General features: G+C 38.0%; 2 protein-coding genes across 2 annotated transcripts in view; both read left to right on the top strand.

Moving 5' to 3' along the window:
* The window catches only part of grid2ipa (glutamate receptor, ionotropic, delta 2 (Grid2) interacting protein, a), a 58,113-nt gene extending 50,416 nt beyond the window's left edge, over positions 1-7,697 (top strand). Inside the window, exons 16-23 of the mRNA XM_041817072.1 lie at positions 412-498; positions 661-857; positions 949-1,104; positions 1,872-1,958; positions 3,129-3,258; positions 3,642-3,760; positions 3,835-3,999; positions 6,296-7,697. Coding sequence (XP_041673006.1) covers positions 412-498; positions 661-857; positions 949-1,104; positions 1,872-1,958; positions 3,129-3,258; positions 3,642-3,760; positions 3,835-3,999; positions 6,296-6,376 — 1,022 coding nt within the window. The 3' untranslated portion in view covers positions 6,377-7,697. The remainder of the gene's footprint in view (positions 1-411; positions 499-660; positions 858-948; positions 1,105-1,871; positions 1,959-3,128; positions 3,259-3,641; positions 3,761-3,834; positions 4,000-6,295) is intronic.
* Positions 7,698-13,285: 5,588 nt separating this feature from the next.
* On the top strand, positions 13,286-27,658 carry slc5a11 (solute carrier family 5 member 11). Its single transcript, XM_041777759.1, has 15 exons — positions 13,286-13,399; positions 15,645-15,716; positions 15,947-16,051; positions 16,134-16,193; positions 16,275-16,379; positions 16,479-16,584; positions 20,745-20,825; positions 20,916-21,121; positions 23,436-23,571; positions 23,942-24,049; positions 24,132-24,282; positions 25,896-26,064; positions 26,186-26,401; positions 27,038-27,212; positions 27,287-27,658. The coding sequence occupies exons 1-15, from the start codon at positions 13,292-13,294 to the stop codon at positions 27,517-27,519; spliced, it is 2,031 nt and encodes a 676-aa protein (XP_041633693.1). The 5' UTR covers positions 13,286-13,291; the 3' UTR covers positions 27,520-27,658.
* Positions 27,659-27,958: the final 300 nt, after the last annotated feature.

The raw sequence follows: 27,958 nt of genomic DNA, 5'->3' as shown, positions 1-27,958 counted from the left end.
ATTTTTTCACAAAAATGCTAAAAACTGTACTTTGTCAAGTTTTGCTTTAAGAATTAAATGTCCATATTGTAAACAGCAAGGCCCAGCTGTTTATTGCTTATTTCTTTTTGCATTTATCTATTATAATGTTCAAAAGCAACATACTTTTAACCAACCAGAAAGATTCGGGGCTTCTAAGAAAACATTTAGGGCTTAAGCCCCATCAGCCAGCCCCTTGCTATGCCCTCAAAACAAAAAAATCTGCATTCGTCATAAAGTCACCTGTACGACAAGCGCACACCTTTTTATACCTTTTTATTATTAAGAAAAAAAAATATATTATATATTTTTTTCTATTGTTCTGTTTATAGTGTATTTAGATCAGTAAGGTAATTTAATCATGAAATGTACTAACACTCTTATCATTTTAAGTGCCTACTCTGGAGCCGCCTCCACCAGAAACCTTCAAGAAGAAAGATGTGATTGAAATTTTGTCCCATAAGAAAGCCTACAATGCCTGTAAGCCTAAAATTAATCTGTATTTATTTATGTTTTTATGTGGTATTTTTTTGTATTTTTTTCTGGTGGCCCACATTTATTAGCTCATTTTTTGCTAAGAAGTAGAAATATACTCTTTATACAATAGTTGGTTTGATTATAGTTGCATTGTTTTCTCCTTAGCCATCCTGATAGCCCACCTGAAGCTGTCTCCTGGGGAGCTTCGTCAGGTGCTGATGAACATGGCCACTGATAGGCTGGAGCCGGCCCACATCAAACAGCTGCTGCTGTACGCTCCAGATGCAGAGGAAGTGAAAAAGTATGAAGAGTACAGACAGGACCCGAGCAAACTCAGCGAGCCTGACCAGTTTGTGCTGCAGGTACGGTCGACATTTTTTACAGTTAATCCATGTGCTGTTTCTGTATTAACCACCACTTATTGATGAACTTGTTGTGCATGTTCTTCATCAGATGTTGTCTGTACCGGAGTACAAGACCCGCCTGCAGAGCCTCCTCTTCAAATGTTCACTGCAGGAGAAGACAGAGGAGTTGAGGGGAGCGTACGATTGTCTCTACAAAGCTTCAGTGGAGCTGAAATCAAGCAAGAAGCTGGCAAAGATACTGGAGGTCAGCTTTTTTTAAGAATAAGTTCATTTAAGGTAAAAAAAAAATGAATTTCTCTGTTTGAGAGCACTCTTATTTTAATGATGATGATGCTCTTACATTTAATTTGAAATCAAACAAGAAGCTGGCAAAGATACTGGAGGTCAGCTTTTTTTTAAGAATAAGTTCATTTAAGGTAAAAAATTAATTTCCCTGTTTGAGAGCACTCTTATTTTAATGATGATGATGCTCTTACATTTAATCTATTTGTGATTTAGCTGAAACATCTAAAAACTTCCCATCTGCATTTTGGTTGACTGAAGTTGTAAGACAATATGCAATAAAGTTTTTTCCTTGTATTTGGATTATACCACAGACAGTTAAAGAAAATGAACATCAGCGTCTGAGAAGGTAGCTAATCCAATGTCTTTATTTTTTATAATGGCCAGCAGGGGGCAGCTTAACTAATTAACAAGTGGCATGACTTTATAACGAAGTCAACGGAAAAAAGAACCCATTTTTTCCTTGAAATGTGGCCTGTCATAACACTGAGAGTAAAGTTAGATAATAAGAATTGTAATCTTTGGTGCACAAGTTCATTGTCTCAGATTATGGTCAACTCCATCAACACGTACAATATGAAATTCTAAGCTTCATACTGGTTTTATCAGCTTCTTTCTTATGGTGTTTGACTCAGACACACCTTATAGTTGAAGGGTCTTTTATATTAAAAGAAGACGGCAAGAAGGAAATGTCATTTAAAGATGTTTTGTCTGCATTTCTTCTCTTAGTTTGTGTTGGCGATGGGGAACTACTTGAACAACAGCCAGCCTAAAACCAACAAGACGACAGGCTTCAAGATCAACTTCCTCACAGAGGTCAGTCATGCAGGAATGGATCCATCTTTTTAGAGATACTGATTAATCCCTGAATCCGGAAAAATCCTGATTAATCCCATTTTAACAGCCTGTATAAATTAAATTTTTTGACAGTGTGAAGCAATCGTAACCAAATTAATGCAAAAAGATGTATTCAGTGGTCTCGACTTTTAGATTGATTATTTAAATGAGTGCTGCACTGCTGCAACAATATGGTCTAAAACCATGACTTAGAGGTAGGAGGCAGCTTCAAAGTGCTGATTCTGTCAAATGTAAAGTTAACACTGTCTCCTAAAGGCATGCAATCATCACACATCATGTCATATTGCCCATAATTGCCCGCTCGTCGTCGACACTGCACGCATTAAATATTGAATTCTCTACCATCCTGGTATCAGGCTCCCCTTGTAGATAGTATGAATGTAGACAAGTTTGTCGCTTTGTTTTGGCAAGCCTTTAACAGCTGTGAGCTGAATGGTTTTGCCTCCATTTTGACATAAATCAGAAGACAACATTTTAAACCTGGATGTGAATATTATTAATCCACTTTGTAGAGCAAGCTAACAAGCACTGTTGGATGAGGAAAATGATAGAAAATCAATCCAGTCTTCCTGTCTGACACTCCTGAAGTCTGGTCTTCTGAGAGGAAAACGGGAAAGGACAACAGGGCAAACATTTCACTGCTTGCATTCTGTCAGAAGGGATAAGAGTGCATGTACACTTGACTCGCTGTTGTGTAAGAATTGCTGGTCAATGTGACGGCATTCACACTTTTCAGGAATCCCAGTTTAGCAGCTATCTCTGTGCAAGTCACACGGTCAGTGTTAACAATTAAGAGAAGATACTGTGTCTCGAAACTGTTCTTTGTTATGCTTTTACTTTGTAATTTGTAGCAAAATGATATAGTCCAATTATTTTCCATCACTGTAAGAGCAGGAAGATGCTACAGTGAACAGTATCCCGTAGCCCTGCTACTGTAGCTTTACTAGAATGCACCTAAAACAACAAAAATGATTAATAGTCACATTAATTATCACATTGAAATTAACCGTTTAATGCTGCCAGATGTATAAGATATGCATAAGAAATGTTTGCACTTCATACAGCACTCTCTGTGCTCGTCAGCATATTTTTACTTGCATGGTCATAATTTCCTGGTTTCTTTTGCAGCTGAGCACGACTAAAACGGTGGATGGGAAGTCGACATTTCTACACATTCTGGTCAAGTCTCTATGTCAGCACTTTCCTGAAGTGTTGGATTTCTCCAAAGATCTAACCATGGTTCCTCTTGCAGCCAAAAGTGAGTGCACTTTCATTACCTCCGCCAAGGAGGTTATGTGATCGGCAGGGTTTGTTAGTTAGTTAGTTAGTTAGTTAGTGTGTTAGTTTTGTTAGTTAGTTTGTTTGTTTGTTAGCAACATAACTCAAAAAGTTATGGCTGGATTTTGATAAAATTTACAGGAAATGTCAGAAATGGCATTAGTTAGAACTGATTAGATTTTGGGAGTGATCCAGATCATCATCTGGATCCAGGAATTTTTTAAAGGATCTTTACTTCTTTACTATTGAGAGATAGGGCTAATGGCGGAGGTCTGCGCTCTTCGAGTGCTTTTCTAGTTTGACCTGTGTTTCAAATCTTGAGCATATTTATTCAATAATCATTGTTTTGTTTTTGTCTTTCAGTCAACCAGAGGACGATCACATCGGACCTGACTGACCTTCAAACGACCCTCCAGGACATCCGCTCAGCCTGTCAGAAGATGCCGGCGACTGCTGAGGACCGTTTCGCTGTAGTCATGAGCGTATCCTTCTCAAAGAAAAGAAAAACCTAAAGGTAGAAATAACGATTTGTTTCCCTTGACTCCAATATGTGCAGAACTTTCTGGAAAACAGTCACCCAGCCATCCAGTCTCTGGAGTCCCTGCAACAGAGAGCAATGGAAGAATTCAGCAAAACTGCCTCTTTCTTCGGGGAAGACGGCAAATCCACCAACACTGAGGCTTTCTTTGGGATCTTTGCAGAATTCATGGCGAAATTTGAGGTGAACCAGAAGGAATCAGTCATTTAATTTATCTCTGCATAATTTAAAAATATTCAAGGCATCCTTTTTTAATTTTGTCTCTGCCTTCTCCAAAACAAATGAACATAACAGTTTGATGAAACTGGTTCTGCAAAGCTTCAGTGGCTCCAGAAAAACACTTGTCTTGTTTGATGATTACATCTTTACTTTAAGATTTATTACTTCGCCAGTGTTTTGTTTTTTAGAAAGCCTCTCCGTGTCTAATGAGCTCAGCCTGCATTTCATCAAAGATAAAGAAAAAAAAGACTCAAGGTGAAGGCACTGATAATAAGCAACAAACAGAAGCAAAGTCAGCCTGCTTGGGCTGTACTGCAGCCTGCTAGACTTCTGTGTCTTGTTATCAGAAGACAAAGTGAAAACATTGTACAAGATATTTTTGCAAATTTATTAAGAAAAAATAGATGAAATATCACATTGAAAGAAGTATTAAGACCCTTTACTCAGTACTTATGCCTTTGCACAAGGTTTGCACACCTAGAATAGAGAATTTTCTGCCATTCTTTGTTGCAAATCTTCTTAGTCTAGTTGGATGGGGACTGTCTGGACAGCCATTTTCAGGCCTGGAGTGGGCCACTCGTGGGCATTCACAGAGTCGTCCCTCAGCCACTCTGGGCTTGTCTGTGTGCTTGAGGAAATGTTTGTACCTTGCTCCATTCAGCTTCCCCTCAACCCTGACCAGTCTCCCAGTCCCTGCTGCTGAGAAACACCCCCACAGCATGATGCTGCCACCACCATGCTTCACTGTTGAGATGGTATTGCGCAGGTGGTTAGCAGTGCCTAGATTCCTCCGGACATAACATTTAACGTTGAAGCCAAGCGAAGATCCAAGACCAGAGAATCTTGTTTCTCACAGTCAGAGTCCTTCTGGTGTTTTTTTTACAAACTCCAACTGGGCTTTCAAGGGTTTGCACGTGTAGCCACTGGAGAGCTCCAGTGATGGTTGTCCTTCTAGAACTTTGTCTCATCTCCACACAGGATCTCTGGAGCTCAGTCAGAGTAACCAATCAAGTTCCAGATAACCTCTCTAAGGCCTATCTTCCCCAGTTGCTCAGTTTGGTCAGCTGACTGGATCTCAGACGATTCATAGTTTTGTCTTCCATTTGAGAATTATGGAGGCCCTTGTTTCTCTTGCAGCAGAAATTGTTTTGTAGCCATCCCCAGATCTGTGCATTGCTACAATCCTGTCTCTGAGCTCTGCAGGCAGTTCCTTTGACCTCATGGCTTGGTTGTTGTTCTGACATGCATTTTCAGCTCTGAGGCCTTCTATAGAGAGAATTGTGCCTTTCCAAATCATGTCTAATTTGCCACAGTTGACTCTAGTTAAGGTGTAGAAACATCTCAGCAAAGACTGAGAGAAATGGGAAGAACCGGCATTTCAAGTCTTGGTGCAAAGAGTCTGAATACTAATGGCAATGTGATATTTCAGTTTTTTATTTTTAACAAATTTGCAATAATTCCCTAAATTCTGTTTTCAGTTTGTCATTATAGGACACTGAGCATAGATTTATGGGATTTATGAGAAATCAGGCTGCAACATCACAACAAAAAAGTGAAGGGGGTCTAAAGACTTTTTGAATGCACTATAATCAGTAGCATTCCTAATCCATGCTCTCTCAATTTCTTGTTTATATTATTTTATGAATTTCTATTATAACTGTGGTCTTTCAAGCTGTTGTAGCCTGTTATTTTCCCGTGATACATTTTCATTTGTTTATATACTGTTTATATTTGTTTTATTTATTTAATATTTATTTATTTGATCTTATTTTGTTTTATTTATTTTACTTTTTATTTCATCTTATTTTGTTTTCTTTTTTAAATTTTATCTTATTTTGTTTTATTAATTTTTTTATTTTATTTTTTATTTCATACTATTATTTTTTTTATTTTATCTTATTTTGTTTTATTTTATTTTATTCTCTTTGATTTTTATTCTATCTTTTTTTAATTCAATTTTATTTTATTTTGTAATTGTATCTTATTTTGTTTATTTTATTTGTCATTTAACCTTAATTTATTTCATTTTTCAATTTCACCTTATTATTTTTTAAATTTATTTTAAGTTCATCTTATTTAATTTTATTATATTTATTGGCTGATTGATTTATTATATATATTATCTTATTTTGTTTTATTTAATTTAATTTTTTTATTATTTGTTTTATTTTATTCTATTTTGTTTTTTTATATATATATTATTTTATTTCATTTAACTTAATTTTCTTTCATTTCATTTCATTTTATTTTATTTTCACAGAGAGCTCTCAGTGAGCAGCAGGCTGCAGAAAACCCAAAGAGCCCCAGAAGTCCACGTATGGCCTCCCCTCTGGCCTGGTAACACACATTTAACACATTCAGTATGTTGAGATGACTTCAGTGTATTAATAAAGACACCCTCAGACAGTATGTAAATATATTTACTGTATAAATATGTATTAACACACAACACACAGCTAAGTGCACAATCTGAGCAAAAAAAACAAGACTTTATGTTTTTGGGTGAATTTAAGATGGAGACTTTTACATCAAAGATGGACGATTAGCTTTATATCAGTGATATAATATGTTCTGTTTATCCTTTCAAGATAAAACTGAGTTTTCTTAAAGTCTGACAGGTAAATATATAAGACAAATACCTTAAAGGAAACTGTTTAACATGCTGTTACCAAGTGAAACATAGTTCCTCAGTTAACATCCTTCAAGTTCTCTTACTGTAAGAGTTCAGTGGTTCTACAGTCAAATCTTTGTTTTATTTATTCAGAGCTAAGAATAAGAAATAGATTTACAATATTAAACTTTATTCTGAAATAGGTATGTTGACATACATCCACATTAGAACCCAAAATTGTTTTCCTTACTAAGCTGATGTTTTTGTGTTTGTTTTAAACATGTACTTGAGGTGATCTGGAACTGACATTCACGCCTATTTTTGACTTTATTGTTTACAATTCTCCAAGCACTGTCTGTAGCACATGTAGCATTATAGCTGTGTGAAGATGTTTGTCAGTGTTGAATTTTCTTATATAGAGTGACTTCAAGTCTGGCAGCAAGCTAGACAGTTCAAGGCCCAGTTGTGGTCCCAAATTCCTAAATTTGATGCTTGTTATTATTTTGCTGCTCTCAATCGAGTCAGATCATCCCTGATCTCTAAACTGAAATATCAACCTTGTCTTAAAAATAACACCCTGACTGAACTTCCCTTTACAGAATACTTAAACCAGCTAGAGTACATACACTGAAAAGCATCATCAAGCGGATTTGGCACTTTTGCAGCTCACAAACATGGCTGTAAAGATAAACGTAACTGTGAGCCAGGGGTATGGCTCAGGGCCATACCGCAACCAACTGACCACCATATTTGATTTCTTCTGAGGTCATGTTTGATCATGCATTTCTGTTAGATCTCAGTCTCTGAAATCATTACCATCCCAGAGCCAAACTCCAAAATTGAGCATCAAGGCCTTAAGTATGAACACGGCCTAAGATTGCTGTTTCATTTCAGCCAGTGACCTTGTGAACCGGTTCCTTTCAGCTGAGCACACTAGCGGCTGTTAGTTTCATTTTTTTCTTTACATTAAATACACTGCTGATGTGTATTTTTTGATTAAAAAAACATATTTAATACTACACAGACATATGTGAGGTTTACATCAGCTGCTGTAACCGTATCTAGACCGCAGTCAGCTGAGAGTCACCAGTTAACACAGTCACTACTTCAACTGATACACCGGGTGTGTTAAAGGTCACATATTATGAAAAAGACTAACCTTGCAAAGCAGATGGATACGCCCATTTCCTTGTTTCTCACAGGTGAATCCATCTTGCAAAGCTCCTGTCTGAACGATTTGGGCCCGGTTAGAAAGTGACAGGACCAATCAGCAACAAGGGGCAGTATTTTTAGGTGTGGCGGAGTCGTGACGTAAGCAAGCGGCATCAAGAGGCCGGTGCAATTATGGCGGAAGAGCATAGCATGGATGCTGCTAACGTGCCAGTTTTATCAGAACTTGACGACATTTCTTCATTAAAAGAAGAACAGAGAACAGCAGTGGGTTGTTTTCTTTACAAAAACGACAAAGGTCGTGTACTGACATGTCTACAGTCACCATGGTTCATGTTATTCCTCGGCAGCTGCCCACACGCACCTCAGTCATGCAAGTCACGTTTTTTGTTGCTCTGATTGGCCCGTAAAGATGTGACAGAAAGTTCATCCAATCACACTCTGAGTTTTTTTCAAATCCTCTGCCCTTTCCCAAACGCTTAGTATTGAAGGTTTTCCAGATGGATGTGTGAAACACATCCATCTGGCATGTCAGGTTAGAAAAAGACCCTTTTTCAGGTTTTTCTAGCAAAATATGTGCCCCTGGCCTGCCCACAATCCCCCCAAGAATCAGAAAAATCTATTCCCTCTAGTCAGGGGCGGAGACAGACAGCTCATTAACATTTAAAGCCACAGACACAGAAACAGCTTGTTCTGAGCAGGGCTGTAACAGAGGATTATTTAGACATGCAAAAATCCAATACTGGAGTGGGGTTTTTTGGAAAAAAAACTTCACAGGCATGTTTTGGGGACCTCTGAGACCAATATAAACTTCTCTTAAAAGAGTAAAATATGTGGCCTTTAATACTATGTCTGTAATTGTGTAAGTAACCTCCCAAAGTGTCACCATGCTTGCAGTTAACATCCCACACAGCAGGTAGCTGTATACAGCCTGCACTCTCTTGTGTGCCCTCCAGTGGTTTCTTCCAGTAACACATGTTGAGTACAGGCTTATATAATTACAAGGACGCGCACGGCAAGTATGTATTATATCTAAGACGGTAGCAAAATCAAGCACAACACCACAGAAAGGTCAAGTTTCATTCAAGCCCCCAAATTTTCTGCACTTTAAATCATTCTTTAATTGGCTTTTTTTTATCTTTTAAAATTTGCCTCTGTTTTGGAGGTCAGTTTTGGCTCATTCATGTTTATTTTGTTTGGAATAAACTACAAAAGTAGATTCTGGTCTGTTTACATGCTCTACTTTTCATTGTCCCCACTAACCTGAATGTAGCATAAGCTCTTTACTATCTGTGATGTATTTTCTCAAGTGTGGTCTTTTAATTTTGATTATATTTATGCCTTGATGTAAGCAGATTTTCATATTCTCACCATGTCAGTTTTAAACTCCTTTTTTAATGCTGTTGTTCTGTATGATGTTTACCTTCTAATGCTATTTACATGTATGAGACAACAGTAGTGGGGAGCAGATTAATTTAACTCTTTAAAGATCATTCTCGACTCGTACAAAGTCCACCACACATTCTTGACAGGAAACAGAAGAGAGAGAATGTGGAGCCGACAGCGGGCAGTGTGCAATACGTGTGTGTAAAGCTGTGTTCCACTGTTAGAGTTTATTCTATCTAAATTATATCAGAGATTAGTTATCTTTATGCTGTACAGACAGAGAGCAGATTTAAAGCAGATACTCCATAAAATACTGTATGAAGAACCTTGTTTATTTGATGTGATTTTTTTCTGTCAAAAGGACTGACTGTAGAAAGAAACGACAGAGAGGACAGCGATACCTTTAAGTTTAGAGTAGAACAGCAGGGTCTTTGTGTTGCTAAACTCTGTCAAAGCTTCAAGTGATGTTTTTGAACGGTAAGACAAATTCTACATAAAAATAAAGTGAGCAGACTGTAAAAAAACAGGTGTGATTTTTAATTTTCTTAGTTTATCGACTTGAAATTCTGAATGTAAACTTCATAAGCACTGCTGTCCAATAAATGCCTTTAAAGTGTTAAGTTTGTATTCTGAATTGGTTCCTTATATTGTTGACAACTGTAAAGAGTGGTACAAAATCTGAGTTTCTCTTGATGCCTGCGTTTATATTTAATTGACTCCTGGTGCCATCGGGGCATCCAGAGGTCCAGTGCCCTCTTGGCTGCCCTTTCAGTGGATAAAAAGTGGTTTAGTGTACTTCAGGTTTTCCTTTAAGAGAATAAAATTAGAGAAAGTGCTTCCTAGTTTGTATTCCAGAGGACACAAATTGATAAAGTGCTCTTGACGGGGCCTCCTTTGTCAGAAAACAAGCTGACTAAGTACCCTCAATGTTGGTATTTAAATTTATATTTGACCTTTCAATGGACGCAAGTTTTCAAAATACCCCAAAGGTTGCTCTCTTAGAAGGCAAAATGTTATAAAGTACCCTCAAAGTGTATTCCTAAGGGGGCAAAATTTACCAAAATGCCCCATTGTTAGCTCTGTGAACAAATTGTGACAAAGTGCCCTCTTGTTTGCTCTTCTGTGGGACAAAAATGGTAAAGTGCCCTCTAGGTTGTCCTCTAACATAGTAGTGGGCAATCTGACAAAAGGCCTGCTTAATCGCTTTGTAAGTTGATACAACACGGTGAAGTGCCCTCATGGTAAAGTGGAAAAATTTGGTAAGGTGACATCCAAGTGGACAAAAAGTTTCCTCTATGGTGCCTTGTTAGTCGACAAAATTTTAAAAAGTGCTCTATAAGTTGCCATCTCAGTTGACACAATTTCATAAAGTGCTCTCTAAGAAGCCCCTCTTGCAGATTTAAATGATAAAGTGCCCTTTGAGGGTACCCTTTAAAGTAAACAGAATTTGACAGCGTTCCCTCAAAATAGAGGCAATTTGACAAAGTGCCCTTTTGGATGTCCTTCCAGTGGGTAAAACAGAGTAAAGTGCTCTCTAAGGTTGCCCTTTAGGTGTAAAACCTTGACAAAGGGCCCTCTGAGTTGCTCTTAGTGGACCTGTAGTGTTCCTCCCAGGTGGACAAATGTGGTAAAATGGCTTCAACGGCAATTTCTAAGCCCTGCTTGTGGACCAAGTGTAGTAAAGTTCCCTCTAGGATGCCATCATAGTGGACACAATCTGATAAGGTGCCTTTCTGGATGCAGATTAACATGATTATCATGCCCTCTGCAGGGCACTCTAACTTAAAAAAGCAACATTTGTAAAGTGCCCTCTAAGGGATGCATGTTGAATAGTGGAGAAAAAGCAATACAGTAACCCATGCTCCTTTGTGTACGTTTTTTTTTTCACTGACATCCTTATTTACATCTTTACAGAGTTCAAAATCCATTGTCTGAATTTTTACAGGCATGCAGTAGATATAATCATGAATAATAACATTGATAATAACATTTAATTCTAACCAGGGTTTTTCACTATTTACTGCGAATGTATGACAGTTATTTTGTGCTGGTGCTTCACTGCATACAGCAGGTGCCCTTTTTTTCAATTTTTGCCCCTGGCCTACAAACTTCATGAGTCCACCACTGGCTGTATTGGAGGCATTTACAACATGACAACAATTTTACATCTTAATAACTACATCATATTCCTACTACAGTTGTTTAACTGTCATTAAGTTTGGTGATAGTTCTGGTTTCTATGTAATTGTGATGAATTAAAAACTCATTTATCAATCATTAAGCTCTTCCTCTGGCAGCAGAGGTGTGCTGTGTTCATGCCTCCCTGTTCAGAGTAATAAATCCCTTACAGTTTAACCAGATGCTTGTTGAACACGAGGAGAAAGTGGAGTTTGATCCTCAGGTGAGCAAAGGAAACTTCCAGAGAATGATCTTCCTGTCGTCATTTCTGGCACGTTGTTTTGTTTGGCTCACTTTGAGCCTGGAGTGACACACAGCTTCAAACCGGATTGAAAGGTAAGTTCATCAGTCTGACTGATTATAGCACATATTAACACTAAAAATTTGGCTTTTATTGGTATTATTAAGTTGTTTATTTCAAGTCATTCAATTTTTTAATGCTAATATTGCTTATTTTGGTGGTTTTCTGGTGCAACTGTTGTAAAGACACATCAATATTCAAATTTTCAGCCAAGGGGTGTGCTGCAAGCCAAAATTTGTGGAGAGAGTAACTTAAAGTGGGGTAAAGGGGGTCCCTTCTTGGAAAAAAAAGGGACGAATGATGCCAATATTTTTTGCATTTCACTCACTCCCATAATGTGATTTACAAAATCTTAACTGACTAAATCTAACATGTTGCTTTAAAAAAATACTATTAAATCATCTGCTGTTCAGTCAGACAATTCAGACTTGTAACGGTTGAAAACATTGTTTTTGTTGGGTCTACTTTCAATTGCATCACTTCTTGTAGATTTATGTTATGTGCAGAATTTGCAGAGCTAGTGCCTTTTTTAAATAGCTTGTAGGTGTCAGTCCATTTATTTATTTTAATCATTATCATGATCATCAGCATCATCATGTTGTCATCAGTATAAGAGTTTAATATTTACCTGACTGCCACAGATCAGCAACTTTATCAGCCTGATGATCATCACCATCACAGCTGATAGGTTGATATGGAGAAATAAGAGAAGGACCATAGCTTTTAAAAGCAAAACGAGAGGCACAGTTACCTAGTTAGTTGAGTCAGTGATCACCAAAACCAATCACCTATGCTGAATACTCAGGTGTATGTGCAGAGCAGTCTCTAGATCAGCACAGTAAACCAAATGAATACCAGCTTGGAAACATTTTCATCAACTCCTCTACTGCTGCTGCAAAACTCAGTCATCCTCCTCCACTCAAAGCAGTTTTAGTAAAATCCCCCTAACTTTGCAGGAGACCTTGTCAGTTAAAAACAGTAATCCAATGTTGAAATCAATGTTGGAACATGACAAAATACTGACAAAAACACAGAGGCTTTCTGGATCAAAAAATAAAATGCTTGTGGTTGAGCCAAGACTGTTTTGTGGCCCAGTTTTACCAAAAGCTCTCAAATTCCGAAGAGAACCTGTACCCATCTGTTACGCTGTATAGCTGGCTTTCTGGTCGGTACAACCATTGAGTCCTTAAAGGAGCAATGCTCACTGAAATCCCTGGAGGGTAATGCCACTTCTACTGCTATGTGCCCTGTACGACTCAACTCCAAAAATACTGGAATATCCCTTCAATTGAGTCTATACATGCAGGGTAGCAAGGTAAACTGGTTGGGCAGCTGTGCTTAAATATCAGGGATCCGGGAGTCAAGGAAGGATTAGCACGCCCCACGACAAACAAATGCACGCATATAAGGAGACAAACAGGAGCACAGGACTCAGAGAGACTCTATCTCAGCTTTAGACATGACAAATAAAAGAGTAAAAGCACCTCCAACTTGAGGTTAAGAGCAGTATAAACCATTTTTAATGTCTATCTTTGTGCATATAAAGTCTTAACATTGTGTACTACTGACACAGCAGAATGGACCCCACACAGAGCCCACAAAGGACCAGCATGGACCCCTCTCCAACATCCCCCACAGGGACCACAGCTACTCTGGTTACTCTGGACATCGTGGTGCTGGTCGTCTACTTTGTGTTGATTCTAGCTGTTGGCTTTTGGGTGAGTACGACAGAGGAAAACAGGGCTGTGTTACAGTGTTTTCACCAGTCATTTTAGTATTGCTGCAATAGGGGGCCAACTCCATATTGAACATGTATTTGAATAAAATGTCCCTGTTAGTGTTGTGGGCAATCAGCCGAGTAATTCTGTCCATGTAGTGTATGTCATCTTATGGCCTATCAGAGACCAGCCTGTTGTTATCTCACTATCACTGGAAAACAAGCTGTGTTATCTTCAGATATAGAGATAAACTAGCTCAGTGTTATGGGAAACCAGCTTTGCTATCTCTACATGAGTTAGTAAATAAATCGAGGTCTAGAAAGTAGATCTGACGCCCTGGAAGTGATCCCAGAATGCATGTGGGATGGAAGCACATGTGCATCCTGGGACTGCTTCCAGCGTGAATGTGGAAGTGCACTTTTAAATCAATCTCTCTCTCTCGTTATTAGAAATTCATGACTGAAAACAAACCGTAACTTTTCTGTTTAGTTCATGCGCCTTATGAGGTGCCCTTTAACTGAGCAAAGATCTTGATTCAAAAAGAAGTAGTATTGAGAAGGAGTCAGCAGTCAGGCATTGCTGAGCAGTGCTGGTCTTAACTTCCGGGAAATGTCGAGGTTTTTTTGGAGTGGGGGGATTTCATGTTACGGGGTTGAGACTTGGCAGTTTAAGTGGAACCTTTGTCCTGTTACATTTATAAAAATGAGGAATTTCTCTGTCTTTGCAAACATAAGGAAATATTTGAGACAAAGTACAATGTAGATATATAGATGAATGTCTCAGTGCAGAAATTGAACATATTGTATCTTTAACCAAAGTTTACTGACAGGGAAAATAAAGCTTGTGATTAATTGCAATATTAAAAACATTGTGCACTTATTGTGCACATTGATTAGTCCTGATTAATGTAATTAATCTTGAGAGCCCTAATATGAACAGAAGATGATGGGACTAGATGCATTGCTTATCTCAGACTACCTGAGCTGTTTACTTCTTGTTTTTATTTGAGGACTTTGATGAAAACAACACTCCATGAGGTGTATTAACTAAACAGTAAAACAACATTTTGATGCCATTGATAAATTTCACAAAATGAGGGAGAAAAGCAGTTAAAGGTGGCCTTCCTCGTTTTTGCTGTGAGCTAATTGTAAAACTCTGAGATCTCTCAGAGTGAACCAGGATGGCCACTTTAAACAGCTTTTCCTATACTCTACAGTACTGTGTAGCAGTCTTAATTTCGTTGGCGAATTCACTGATGAAAAACGTTTGTCGACAGCCTTTTTCCATGACAAAAACTAGACTGAGTCTAGCAAAAATAGATCTGCGATGACTAAAACTGACAAAAAATGAAGTTTAGTTTTTGTCAAGATCACTAAAACTAGGCTGAAATGTAATGTAGTTTTCGTCAAACATTCAAAATCTGTGATATTTCTCCACTGTGGATAAAAATGTCTACAAAACAATGTGGCTGTTGCTATTCTGCCTTCTGCAGGGTGTAGAGAACACACTACCATGATATGGTACCAGATTTAGGCAGGAAAATAAAAGCTTGGGCTAAAAGTAAAGACCAAAATGTGAGGGCTTTTTATGGACTACAACTAGACTAAAACTAAAAAGGGTAGAAATGACAAAAATGTAACTGAAGCTAAAATGCATTTCATCCAAAGACTAAAACTAGGACTAAAATTAAAAAATACCTTAAAAATTAAAAATTAACATTGCTTTGTAGAACTTTTTGGCATGTTTGGACCAAAAATTGAGGCTGCAGTAGGGTATAGATGTGGGGAGTAAGGCACCTCAGGGCACCATTGGGTGGGAAAGTGGATCGAAACAAACCCGGTCGTGCTCTTGATGTCCTTGGGTATTACCAGGACAATGGGGAGAATAAACTGTTGTAAAACTTAAAAATCCACACCTTTAGGGCACAGCAAGATGCAGATGTTGTGAGTTAGCATGGCCTAGGGTACCATCTGGGCAGGTAGTAGAGCTGTCATGAACTCCTGGTCATTCTCTGAATGTCCCAAGGGCCTAAAAACCACTGGTGGTCTCTGGGTGTATTACCAGGGGTAAAAAGGCCTAGGCACAGAGATGCCATCGAGCTTTTGACCTTGGCCGCCCCTTTCTCCACTCTTGGGTTGTGAGGCCCCAAGAGGAGTTCCAAGCACACCTGCATGCTTAAACTTAATTGACATGATTGTATGTTTGCTCTCATCTCTTTTACTGGCTGTTTTATGTTTTTTTCCAGTCCATGTTTAGGACTAAGCGCAGCACGGTGGATGGATACTTCCTGGCTGGAAAGAGCATGACCTGGTGGCCGGTGAGTCAAACACATTGTTTGCAATAGAGGCTTAAATTTTAAGCTCCTGTGAGGAACTTTGACCTTTGACAACACAGTAATCTGTCATGCAATGATACAAACAGTAAGCATATGTAAAGGGAAGTGGTAGTGTTAGAAGTAGTTTTAAAAAAGGATGCAGCAATAGAGGCAATTTTATCAGAAGGAGTTGATCAAGTGAAACTCTAGTAATCCTGATTGTCTCTGTTTAGGTCGGTGCTTCGCTGTTTGCCAGTAACATCGGCAGCGGACATTTCATCGGCCTGGCCGGGTCAGGAGCTGCTGCAGGAATCGGCGCCATTGCATATGAGTGGAATGTAAGAAACTAGCAGCATTTATTGACAAACTTGAGATAAAATGTGAAGTTTAAAGTCTGAAGTTGTCATTTTTAATCCACAGGGGATGCTGATGGTACTTCTGCTAGGGTGGCTCTTCTTGCCCATTTACATCGCATCTGGGGTAAGAATTTAAGACATAAAATGAGGGTGTATCATTTTGTTATCACATCCCTGTTTCAGTCTTTCTTTTTTATCCTTCCAGGTGATGACGATGCCAGAGTATCTGCAGAGGCGGTTTGGTGGCAGAAGAACTCAGTTATTTATAACTGTTTTGTCCTTATTTATCTACATTTTCACAAAGATATCAGTACGACACACTCTGATTTCATTCTAAACACCATGCCAAGTGCATATTGCATGTCTTTTTACCTTGCCAAATGTTTCTTACCGTGTGTTTTCTGTGTAGGTGGACATGTATGCAGGTGCACTGTTCATCCAGCTGGCTCTTCAGTGGAACATCTACCTGGCTGTGATCTTGCTGCTGTCAGTCACTGCTCTCTACACCGTCGCGGGTGACATTTCTTCTTCCCTTGCCTTTTAAAATAACAACTCTGCAGCTCAGAGGTAGCATTTTTGTGTTTTATTACCTCCGCCAAGGGGGTTATGTGATCAGGAGGGTTTGTTTGTTTGTTTGTTTGTTTGTTTGTTTGTTTGTTTGTTTGATTTTTTGTTGGATTGTAAGCAACATAACTCAAAAAGTTGTGGGCGGATTTTGATGATATTTTCAGGAAATGTCAGAAATGGCATGAGGAAGGACTGATTAGATTTTGGGAGTGATCTGGATCACTGTCTGGTTTCAGGAATTTTTTGTGACATCACTAGCATGCTAACATGGCTAAGTTTGTATCAGCTGGCACAGCTGTCTCACTTAACACTAGAAAATCTCCCAAACTCTCCTCTCAATGAACACCTTTGTTATACACGTCAGATTGTTATTGCAATATCTATTCTGACCACAAAAGGGCAGTAAACGGCCATGCTATATAAGATCGCTTAAAGATGTTCTGGTGTTATTAAATTTATTTAGCTTAATTAATACATTTTATAGTTCATATGTTGCATTCCCAGAGATGAAATACTTAACGATCAATCTTTAATTTATTGCAATTTTTATTGTTTAAAATTTATTGTGACATTATACAGTAAATTATGACATCACTAGCATACTGACATGGCTAAGTTTTTATCAGCCGGCATGGCTGTCTCACTTCACAACACTAGAAAATTTCCCAAACTCTCCTCTCATTAAACACCTTTGCTATCCATGTCAGACTCAGATTTGGCTATTTTATATATCAGTATTCACCGAAAAAGTTAACATAACTTAAAAAAAACAATTAACCTTTTGGGTTTTAAGCCATAGTTTAGTTATTGCAATATCTCTTCTGACCACAAGAGGGCAGTAAACGCCCATGCTATTTGAGATCGTTTAAAGACATTCTGGTGGTAATAAATTCATTTGTTGTTTTAAATTCGATTTTTAGTATTTATGTTGAGTTCTCAGAGATACAATGAATAACAATAAATCATTTATTTAATGGATTTCAGATTCACTTGTAGTAATTTTATATATCAGTAATGACCAAAAACGTAAACGTACCTTTAAAAAATGTAATTAACTTAATGGGTTATCAGCCATAGTTTTTGTAATTGCAATTTCTATTCTGACCACAAGAGGGCAGTAAATGCCCATGCTATTTGAGATAATTTAAAGATGTTCTGGTGGTAATAAATATATTTATCTCTTTTAATTTGTTTTTTTGTATTTATAAGTTCCCAGACATGCAAAATCAAATGATCAAAGTATCATTATGCAATTTTATTTTTTAAATTTTTGTTGTCACACTATAGAGTTTTTATCAGCCGGCATGGCTGTCTCTCTTCACACCACTAGAAAATTTCCCAAACTCTCCACTCATTAAACACCTTTGCTATCCATGTCAGACTCAGATTTGGCTATTTTATATATCAGTATTCACCGAAACTGTTAACATAGCTTAGAAAAAACAATTAACCTTTTGGGTTTTAAGCCATTGGTTTTGTTATTGCAATACCTATTCTGACCACAAGAGAGCAGTAAAGGCCGTTGCTAATTGAGATCATTTAAAGACATTCTGGTGGTAATAAATTCATTTAATGTATTTAAATCGTTTTTTAGTACTAATATTGTGTTCCAAGAGATGCAATACCTAACGATAAATCTTTAATTTATTGCAATTTTATTTTTGAAATGTTTTTGGGACATTATAAAGTAAATTGTGACATCACTAGCATACTAACATGGCTAAGTTTGTATCAGCCGGCACAGCTGTCTCACTTCACAACACTAGAAAATCTCCCAAACTCTCCTCCCAATAAACACCTTTGTTATACGTATTAGATTCACATGTAGTTATTTTATATATCAGTAATCACTGAAAATGTAAACATACCTTTAAAAAAACAACCTAATGGGTAATCAGCCATAAGTTTTGTTATTGCAATATCTATTCTGACCACAAGAGGGCAGTAATGGCCCATGCTATTTTACATCATTTAAAGACATTCTGGTGGTATTAAATTAATTTCTTTCTTTTTTTGTTTGTTTTTTAGTATTTATATTGAGTCCCCAGACTTGCAATAACTAATAATTAATATTTTATTTAATGCAATTTTATTTTTTAAATGTTTTTGGGACATTATAAAGTCAATTGTGACGTAACTAGGATACTAACATGACTAAGTTTGTATCAGGCGGCATGGCTGTCTCACTTCACAACACTAGATTTTCTCCCAAACTTTCCTTTTCAAAAAACACCTTTGTTATACACATTAGATTCACATGTAGCTTTTTTATATATCAGTAATCTTCAAAAATGTTAACGTACCGTACAAAAAAAAAAAAAAATTAACCTATTAGGTTTTAGGGCCATAGTTTTTTTTATAAATGCAATATCTCTTCTGACCACAAGAGGGCAGTAAACGCCCGTGCTATCTGAGATCGTTTAAAGACGTTCTGGTGGTAATAAAGTCATTTAGCATATCTAATTTGTTTTTTAGTTTTCATGTTGAGTTCCCAGAGATACAATACCTAATGATAAAATTTTTTATTTATTGCAGTTTTACTTTTTAAAATTTATTGTGACATTAAAAAGTAAATTGTGACATCACTAGCATGCTAACATGGCTAAGTTTGTATCAGCCGGCACAGCTGTCTCACTTTACAGCACTAGAAAATCTTCCAAACTCTCCTCCCAATAAACACCTTTGTTATACGTATTAGATTCACATGTAGTTATTTTATATATCAGTAATCACTGAAAATGTAAACATACCTTTAAAAAAAACAACCTAATAGGTAATTAGCCATAATTTGTGTTATTGCAATATCTATTCTGACCACAAGAGGGCAGTAATGGCCCATGCTATTTTACATCATTTAAAGACGTTCTGGTGGTAATAAATTCATTTCTCGCTTTTAATTTGTTTTTTAGTACTTATGTTGTGTTCCCAGAGATGCAATACCTAACGATCAGTCTTTTATTTATTGCAATTTTATTTTTTAAATTTATTGTGACATTTTAAAGTAAATTGTGACATCACCAGCATGCTAACATGGCTTAGTTTGTATCAGCAGGCACAGCTGTCTCACTTAACAACACTAGAAAATCTTCCAAACTCTCCTCCCAATAAACACCTTTGTTATCCACATCACATTCACATGTAGTTATTTTATACATCAGTAATCATCAAAAATGTAAACATACCTTTAAAAAAAAATTAAACTTCTGGGTTACTAGCCACAGTTTTTGTTATTGCAATACCTATTCTGACCACAAGAGGGCAGTAAACCCCTATGCTATTTGAGATCGCTTAAAGATGTTCTTGTGTTATTAAATTCATTTAGCGTATTTAATTTGTTTTTAGTACTAATGTTGCGTTCCTAGAGATGTAATACCTAACGATCAGTCTTTAATTAATTGCAATTAAATTTTTTTAATTTTTTGTGACCTTATAAAGTACATTTTGACATCACTAGCAAACTAACATGGCTAAGTTTGTATCAGCAGGCACAGCTGTCTCACTTCACGACACTAGAAAATCTTCAAAACTCTCCTCCCAATAAACACCTTTGTTTTACACGTCAGATTCACAAGTTGTTATTTTATATATCAGTAATCACTGAAAATGTAAACATACCTTTAAAAAAAAAAAAAGATTCCTCTATTGGGTTATTAGCCATAGTTTTTGTTATTCCAATATCTATTCTGACCACAAGAGGGCAGTAAACGCCCATGCTATTTTAGATTCCTTAAATATGTTCTGCTGGTAATAAATTTATTTATTGTATTTAATTCATTTTTTAGTACTAATATTGAGTTCCCAGAGATGCAATACCTAACGAATAATCTTTACCTCCGCCAAGGAGGGCATGTGATCAGAAAGGTTTGTTTGTTCGTTTGTTAGCAACATAAAAAGTGGTGGACAGAATTTGATGAAATATTCAGGAAATGTCTGAATTAGCATAAGGAAGAACTGATTAGTTTTTGGGAGTGATCCGGATCACTGTCTGGTTTTGGGAATTTTTTGAAGGATTCTGTACTATTGGGAGATGGGGCTAATGGCGGAGGTCTGCGCTCTCCAAGTGCTTTTCAAGTTCCTTCTGTTAAGCATCGGCTGTGTTGTTTCACAGGTGGTCTGGCAGCAGTGATCTACACAGATGCCGCTCAGACTGCCATCATGCTGGCAGGAACTCTTGTCCTCATGGGCTTCAGTGAGTCAAAACCGACAGCTGAACATGACACCCTGATATCATAAACAGTCACAATCTTGCTAATCTGACCCTGGTGCTGTTGTTGTTTAGGCTTTGCTGAAGTCGGAGGATGGGATGCTATGATGGAGGGGTACTTTAAGGCCATCCCTTCGATCCGTGTGCCAAACTCAACCTGTGGAATCCCACGAGCGGATGCCTTTCACATCTTCAGAGACCCGGTTAACTCAGACCTTCCTTGGCCTGGAGTCATCATTGGCATGTCCGTCCCTTCCATGTGGTACTGGTGCTCTGATCAGGTAATAAAGTACAGTTTAGCCTCTTGTCACATATTTAACCAATTTACAGCAAAATGGATCTATAGGTTAAGTTGACTGAGAAGGCTCTGCTCCAAAGATGCTCCCTGGGTTAGTCGAGCAGCTTGCTTTGACCTTCCAGGGAGTGCATGGCTAGAAACCCCCATATGGATAGATGCATTTATGCATGTTGAATTTAATGATATCAGTTCAAAGAAATCAATCCATAGTAGCGTCAATCTGAATATGAGTGTGCATCAAGCTTTATGCTATAAAGGAGGAGGCTGGGGTGGAGGAGGTTAAGCATTGCCAGCAGCAGCGTGGTGAATCAGCATTAATATATCAAGAATTAGTGAGAAGTACGTCATATTCAAATGTTGAGAGGAAGAGCTGTGATTGGCTGTGGAAGCTGGGAGGCCAAAATTGGGATCAGCTGGCCGTCAGCTGATCAGAGCTGGGTGTACGACTACCATGTCCTTCATGGACTAGTGCAAGTTTCATTGAATTCATAGAGAGTGTTAGCTAAAAACATGAAGGTCAATGCATGCCAGTTTTAAATACAAATAAATTATAAACAAAAAATAAATGACAATATCTGCCAGAAAGGATTTTCACCCTTCAACACTGGCTTCTCTTAACTTTTTAACACCAAGTCTTTATCCCTTTTCTGATTACTTTTTTTTTTTTTTGCATATTTTGCATATATACACCCCTATAGTTCATATCATCATATACATTTTAATTTTAGACAACCAGAGTAAATGAAAAAAATGCCTTTTTTAAATGATAATTTCATTTATTAAGGGAAAAAAGCAATCAAAACTGCCCAATCACGGGGAGCAGGTGGCCTAGTGGTTGGAGGCGCTCCCCATGTACGTGGGCGGCCCAGGTTCAAATCTGGCCTGAGGCCCTTTACCGCATGTCTCTCCCCCACTCTCACCCTGTTTCCGACTCTATCCACTGTCCTCCCCATCTAATAAAAAAATGCCCAAAAATAAATCTTAAAAAAAAAAAAAAAAACCTGCCCAATCGCCCCCTTAATCTAATCACTGGTTGTGCCACCCCTGGTGGCAACAACTGCAGGCAACAGTTTGCAATAACGGGCAATGAGTCTTTCACGTCACTGTGGAGGAATTTTGTCCCACTCTTCTTCGCAGAATTGTTTGAATTTAACCTCCTTGAAGGGTTTTTGAGTTAGACCAACATGTTTAAAATCATGCCACAGCATCTTAATCAGATTTAAGCCCAGGTTTTGACTAGGCAACTCCCAAACTTTCTTTTTTTTTTTTTTTTGTGTGTCAATTCATCAGTGGACTTGCTGGTTGTCCTACTGTATAACCCAAGTGAGCTTGAGGTCATGAACTAGTGGAGGGACATTCTCCTTCATGATTTTCTGTTAGTGATTAGAACTCATGGTTCTATCATGCACCGAGTAGTCCCGATCCAGGCAAAGCAGCCCCAGACCATCACACTACCACCACCATGTTTGACTGTTATTATGATCTTTTACTCCAGATGCAGCAGGACCCACACCTTCCAAAAAGTTCAACTTTTGACCCGTCAGTCCACTTTTTCCCCAAAAGTCTTGATGATGAAGTAATGTTTTTTGGTCAATTGTGAGACGAGTCTTTGTATTCTTTTTGGTCAGCAGTGGTCTTGGTCTTGGATCTCTGCCATTTTTGCCCAGTGTCTTTCTTATTGTTGAATCATGAACGCTGACCTTAAGTGAGTCAGGTGCGGCCTGCAGGTCTTTAGATGTTCTGGGTTCTTTTGTGACCTCCTGGATGAGTCGTCCATGCACTCTTGGAGTAATTTTGGTAGGCTGGCCACTCCTGGGAGGTTCCCCACTGTTTCAAGTTTTCATCATTTGTGGATAATGGCTCTCAACGTAGTTGGCTGGAGTCCCAAAGCCTTAGAAATAGCTTTGTAACCCTTTCCAGACTGATAGATGTCATTAACTTTTGTTCTCATCTAAACAGTGTCATGATGTGTTGCTTTTGGAGATCTTTCAGCCTACTTCAGTTTGTCAGACAGGTTCTATTTATGGAATTTCCAGATTCAACAGGTCTAGCATTAATCAGGCCTGGGTTTGGCAAGTGACATTGAACCCTCCTTTTCAAAAAATCTGTCTAATCACAGTTAATTCATGATTTACTTAGAGGAGCATTGACTTTTTCCACACAGGGCCAGGTAGGCTTGGATGGACTTTTCCCTTAATAGGGCAAAAACTTTTTCATGGCACCGAATTGTCAGAGTGATAGCTTGTTAAGTGATTGTTCATGGAAGTTCACTAAAGTCCGGCTGTGTTTTTCTGCAGGTGATAGTGCAGCGATCCCTGGCTGCTAAAAACCTGACCCATGCCAAAGGTGGCTCCCTGATGGCTGCTTATATCAAGATTCTGCCTTTTTTTGCCGTCATGCTGCCTGGGATGATCAGCAGGATACTCTTCACAGGTATATGTGGCATTTAGAATTTATCCAATAAACAAGCGTGCAGGGGGAATTTAATAGTGGACCCAAAATTAATCACAACTATCCCAGCATTAAGCAGCATTTAGCAAAGTTACAGCAAGGAAAAACTTCACTTTAACAGGCCGAAACCTCTGGTCGCAGCTGTGCTAGAGTTGTAAGGGATCGAGGGAAAGTAGCAGGAGGGAGATGCAGAAATTAAAAGAAGGTGCATACAAAAATACTGCTTATTATAGCAGTTAAAATTGATCTGCTCTTAGATTTAGTTTAACTTTCTTGCAGTGATAAAATATATAAGACTCCTCAGGTTTTGTTGGTGCACTGAATGTTCAGAAGTCTTGCTGATAACCTGCAGATGATGTGGCGTGTGCAGACCCTGACCTGTGTAAACAGATTTGTGGCAACCCAGTGGGTTGTTCAGACATCGCCTACGCCAGACTGGTGATGGAGCTGCTGCCTGCAGGTGAGACACTTTCCCCCTCGTTTCGCCTCTTATCCGACATTTGGATACATGATTTCATTGCCGTGTCTGTTTTCCCTCCTAGGGCTGCGAGGTTTGATGATGGCTGTGATGATTGCCGCCCTCATGTCGTCTCTGACCTCCATCTTCAACAGCTCCAGCACCATTTTCACCATGGATCTGTGGAAGAGTTTCAGGACCAGAGCCTCAGAGTGGGAGCTCATGATCGTGGGCAGGTATGGGACAAACTTGGGAAAGCTGTTTCTTTTTTTTAAATACCTTATTTGGTTGTTTCATGTCTCCATAGCACAAGGACTGGGACATAACAGAAAAAAAATGGATGGTCCAGGTGAGGTGTGGGTGCAGTTATAAAGACTCCCACTGTAAGAGCAGATTTTGATTGGACAGTCAGATTTTGTATTTTTAAACCTACAAATAAAAGACGGGATTGGCCTATTTCACATTTTTGGGACAGTCAACACCAGAATGCAAGTTTAAAATAATTTTTAAAAAATGCATTTTTTATGCTGCATTCATAAACTAACCACATATGTTATCATAAAGCTCTTTAGATAAAATTATCCACCAAACTACATATTAACCCTTATGGTCTGTTTTAATATTAGTCACACTCAAAAAAATGTGCTTTTTACATGGTAAATATAAAAAAAATCATGTATTCATATGTTATTCTACTTTGAATTTAGCTATTTTTTCCACCTACAACTGACCTAATTATTGATATCAAATATTCATTAATATTTAAAGATTTTAACCATTTGAGTGCCACTTTGTTGTCATGATGCCATTATGTTTTTCAATAATTAAAAAAAAGAAAAATGAATTATCTTTTGAATATACTAGATGCAAAGTATTTTTTGTGGTGAATTATTAAAGCCTGGAATATTTTAATGATTAGCATCAGTATTGATTTTTATGCATTATTATTTTTTGTGCAATGCTAAATACCGAGTCTCAAGCTGCTAAGCGCAAAAAAGGTGCTTTTCATACGGTAGCTACAAAAAATGTTATACATTAATATTTTATTCCGCTTTCATTGAGCTATTTTTTCACCTACAACTGGCCTAATTATTTACGTCTACAGTTCATTTATTTTTAGATATTAACCCTTTTCATGCCAGTTTTTTTTTCATGATGTCACCATGTTTTTCGATTAAAAGAAAACAGAAAAATTAACTATTTTCAATTCACTATATGCAACGCAATTTTTTCATGCTGAATTATTACAGCCTGCAACATGGCAATGAAAAGCAGCAACGCTTATTTTTATGCACTTTTTTTTTGCATGGTTGGCATTTTTTTTCTCCAAAATGACGCCTTCTGGTGGAGAGAAGTAAAAATGATCAATTCCAAGGCAGCAACCCAGATTGACATCCAGATATAATAAATTGCATGTATTGCGCTTTAATGGAAGTGAGATCAAAAATTGCAGTTTGAATGGGTTTTAATGGGGCATTTTTTGCACTTAACAGCATGAGTGCAACTACTGCTTGTAAACAGTGTTTTAAACTTACTGTAGGAGCTGAGCTGGAAGTAACAAGATCAAATAAAAATACACAGTCTTGCCATATACATGAACACAGCCAAAATTATGTATAAAAAAATAACATTGAAAAGCATGAAAAATGCTCATAACCTCCTCTAAGGGTTATATAATTACATTTCTCTGCCATGCCATGCCCAACCATCACCTCTGTTTTCACGTATTCTTAATGACTTTACCAGATTTTTGTTTGCAGGCTATAATCCCTGATACTATGTTTGCAGTGATGAAAGATACATTTTATTTCCCATTCAAGCAAAATCATGTCATGTTTCTGCTTTGCAGAGTGTTTATACTGGTTCTGGTGGTGGTCTCAGTTCTGTGGATTCCTGTCGTCCAGGCCAGTCAGGGCGGTCAGCTCTTCATCTACATCCAGTCCATCAGCACCTACCTGCAGCCTCCGGTCTCCATCATCTTCCTCATGGGCTGCTTCTGGAAGAGGACTAATGAGAAGGTACGGTGGTATTCAAACAGACTGATTCCCTTCTATAAAGAGCGTTTTAATATAATGAGAGAACAAGAAGAGGCAAAAAGACAGGAACTTATCATTTTTCTCCCTCCTCTCCCTCCTTTAGGGTGCATTCTGGGGTCTCACCATCGGCCTGACGACTGGCTGTATCCGTATGATACTGGACTTCATTTACCCTACTCCTCTGTGCTATGAGGAAGATGACAGACCGGGGGTGTTGAAGTACGTCCATTACCTTTATTTCTCCATGCTGCTGTCCTTCATCACTCTATTTATAGTGGTCGTTGTCAGTCTGGCTACAGAGGAGCCAAAGCCAGAACAGGTAAGACCATTAAATCAGGTTGAAATCGAAGTTTTTAGTTTATTTTAGGAATCTATTTCACTTTTCTACTGTAAAAACAGGGAGCAGAAAAACTTTTTGTTTCAACAATTGAGATGGGAAAACTAAAGCTCCCTCCTGGCAAACAGGAATCAATTTAAATCTGGGTAACCAGTATCCTAAAGAAAATGGATAGACCAGATTCCATTCTATCATCAGGTAGATCCACATTACAAAGCTTGAAGTTGAAATGTTTGTGCCCAGTCTGGGAAGAAGAGGCAGTAGCTACGGGCAAAATTTAGTTTTACTGCCTGTAAAAAATGGCTGCAGGTGAAGAGATCATCATTAATGCAGATGTAGCAGCAGCTTAGTTAATTCAGTTTTGTATTTAGGATTTTTGTGGTAACTACAGAATGCAATTTCTGCAGAAATTATGCAACTGCATTAGCTGACATTTTACTGCTAATGCTGCATCTAAAAAAGTTGAATAATGTAATGCATGCAATGCACAATGCATGGCTTACAGTTTAAAATTCCAGGTAAACATGTCCTGATAATGTCTCATCTATCTAAAGGAGAAGAAATGAATTAGCAAAGATTTTTTGGAGGTTACCATTTGGAATTTTTTCTCTTTTCCAGATTACTCGTCTCACCTGGTTCACCAGGTATGACCCAGTGGAGCCCAAAGAGCAGGCGTTCACAGTGGAACAGAGCAAAACCCCCACAGAGGTGATGACCACTCAGATAAATGGGACAGGAGACGCAGGAAAACCACAGGAGAGCTCTAATGGAAACATATCTCATGCAAGGAAAGGTGGGTGCCATTACTCTTGTGATTTTCATTTATCAGACCTTCCTCTGAAAACAAACCGTCTCTTCCTCCTTCAGACTCCACATCCTCCTCACACAGCATCCACAGCCAGTCCAAGCTGATGAGCGCCCTCTACTGGCTGTGTGGGATGGACAAAAGGAACGAAGGAGAGGAAAATCCTGAAAAGCCTCTTGTGCCTGAACAGACAATCAGCTCCCTGGAAGAAGATCCTCGTATGAAACTCATTGTCAACATTAACCTCCTCATTTGTCTCGCTGTGACCTGTTTTATCATCGGTTACTGGGCCTGAGAGCAGGATCTGACACTCAGCATGTATGTGACACTTTAAGATGAACTTCAGTTTTTTTTTTACTGTCATATGAAATCCTGTGAAAAACCTGTAATCATATGAATTGAAATTAACTAATAACTAACTAATTATGTTTATGTATTTTTGCACCTGGAATGTCTACATTAATTTAAAAATGACTGAACTTGTTTGTATGTTTTTTAGCTGAGTACTTGTATTACCTCAATTATTTTTAACAGTTTCTAAAGCAGGAGAAATATGCCACATAAAGAGGTCTGAACAGCTACTGGAAGCCGGGTCTGTTTGTCCCGTTTGCCCTGACTATGGTCCATGTGGACTTGATTTTCTTCAGGTGATTGGAGTAGGCAACAGTCTCTTAGTGGTATTTTGCTGTAAAATTTACTGTGCTTTCAATGCTTATAAAAACATCATAGGCTTG

Source organism: Cheilinus undulatus, linkage group 21, assembly GCF_018320785.1.
Source record: "Cheilinus undulatus linkage group 21, ASM1832078v1, whole genome shotgun sequence".
Taxonomy (NCBI): Eukaryota; Metazoa; Chordata; class Actinopteri; order Labriformes; family Labridae; genus Cheilinus; species Cheilinus undulatus.
This window is presented reverse-complemented; position numbering and strand designations above follow the sequence as displayed.

Coding starts and splice junctions, on each gene's coding strand:
- slc5a11 (XM_041777759.1), top strand. CDS start 13,292: ATGGACCCCTCTCCAACATCCCCCACAGGGACCACAGCTACTCTGGTT. Junction 15,717..15,946: donor AGAGCATGACCTGGTGGCCG/GTGAGTCAAACA, acceptor GTCTCTGTTTAG/GTCGGTGCTTCGCTGTTTGC. Junction 27,213..27,286: donor CATATCTCATGCAAGGAAAG/GTGGGTGCCATT, acceptor TTCCTCCTTCAG/ACTCCACATCCTCCTCACAC.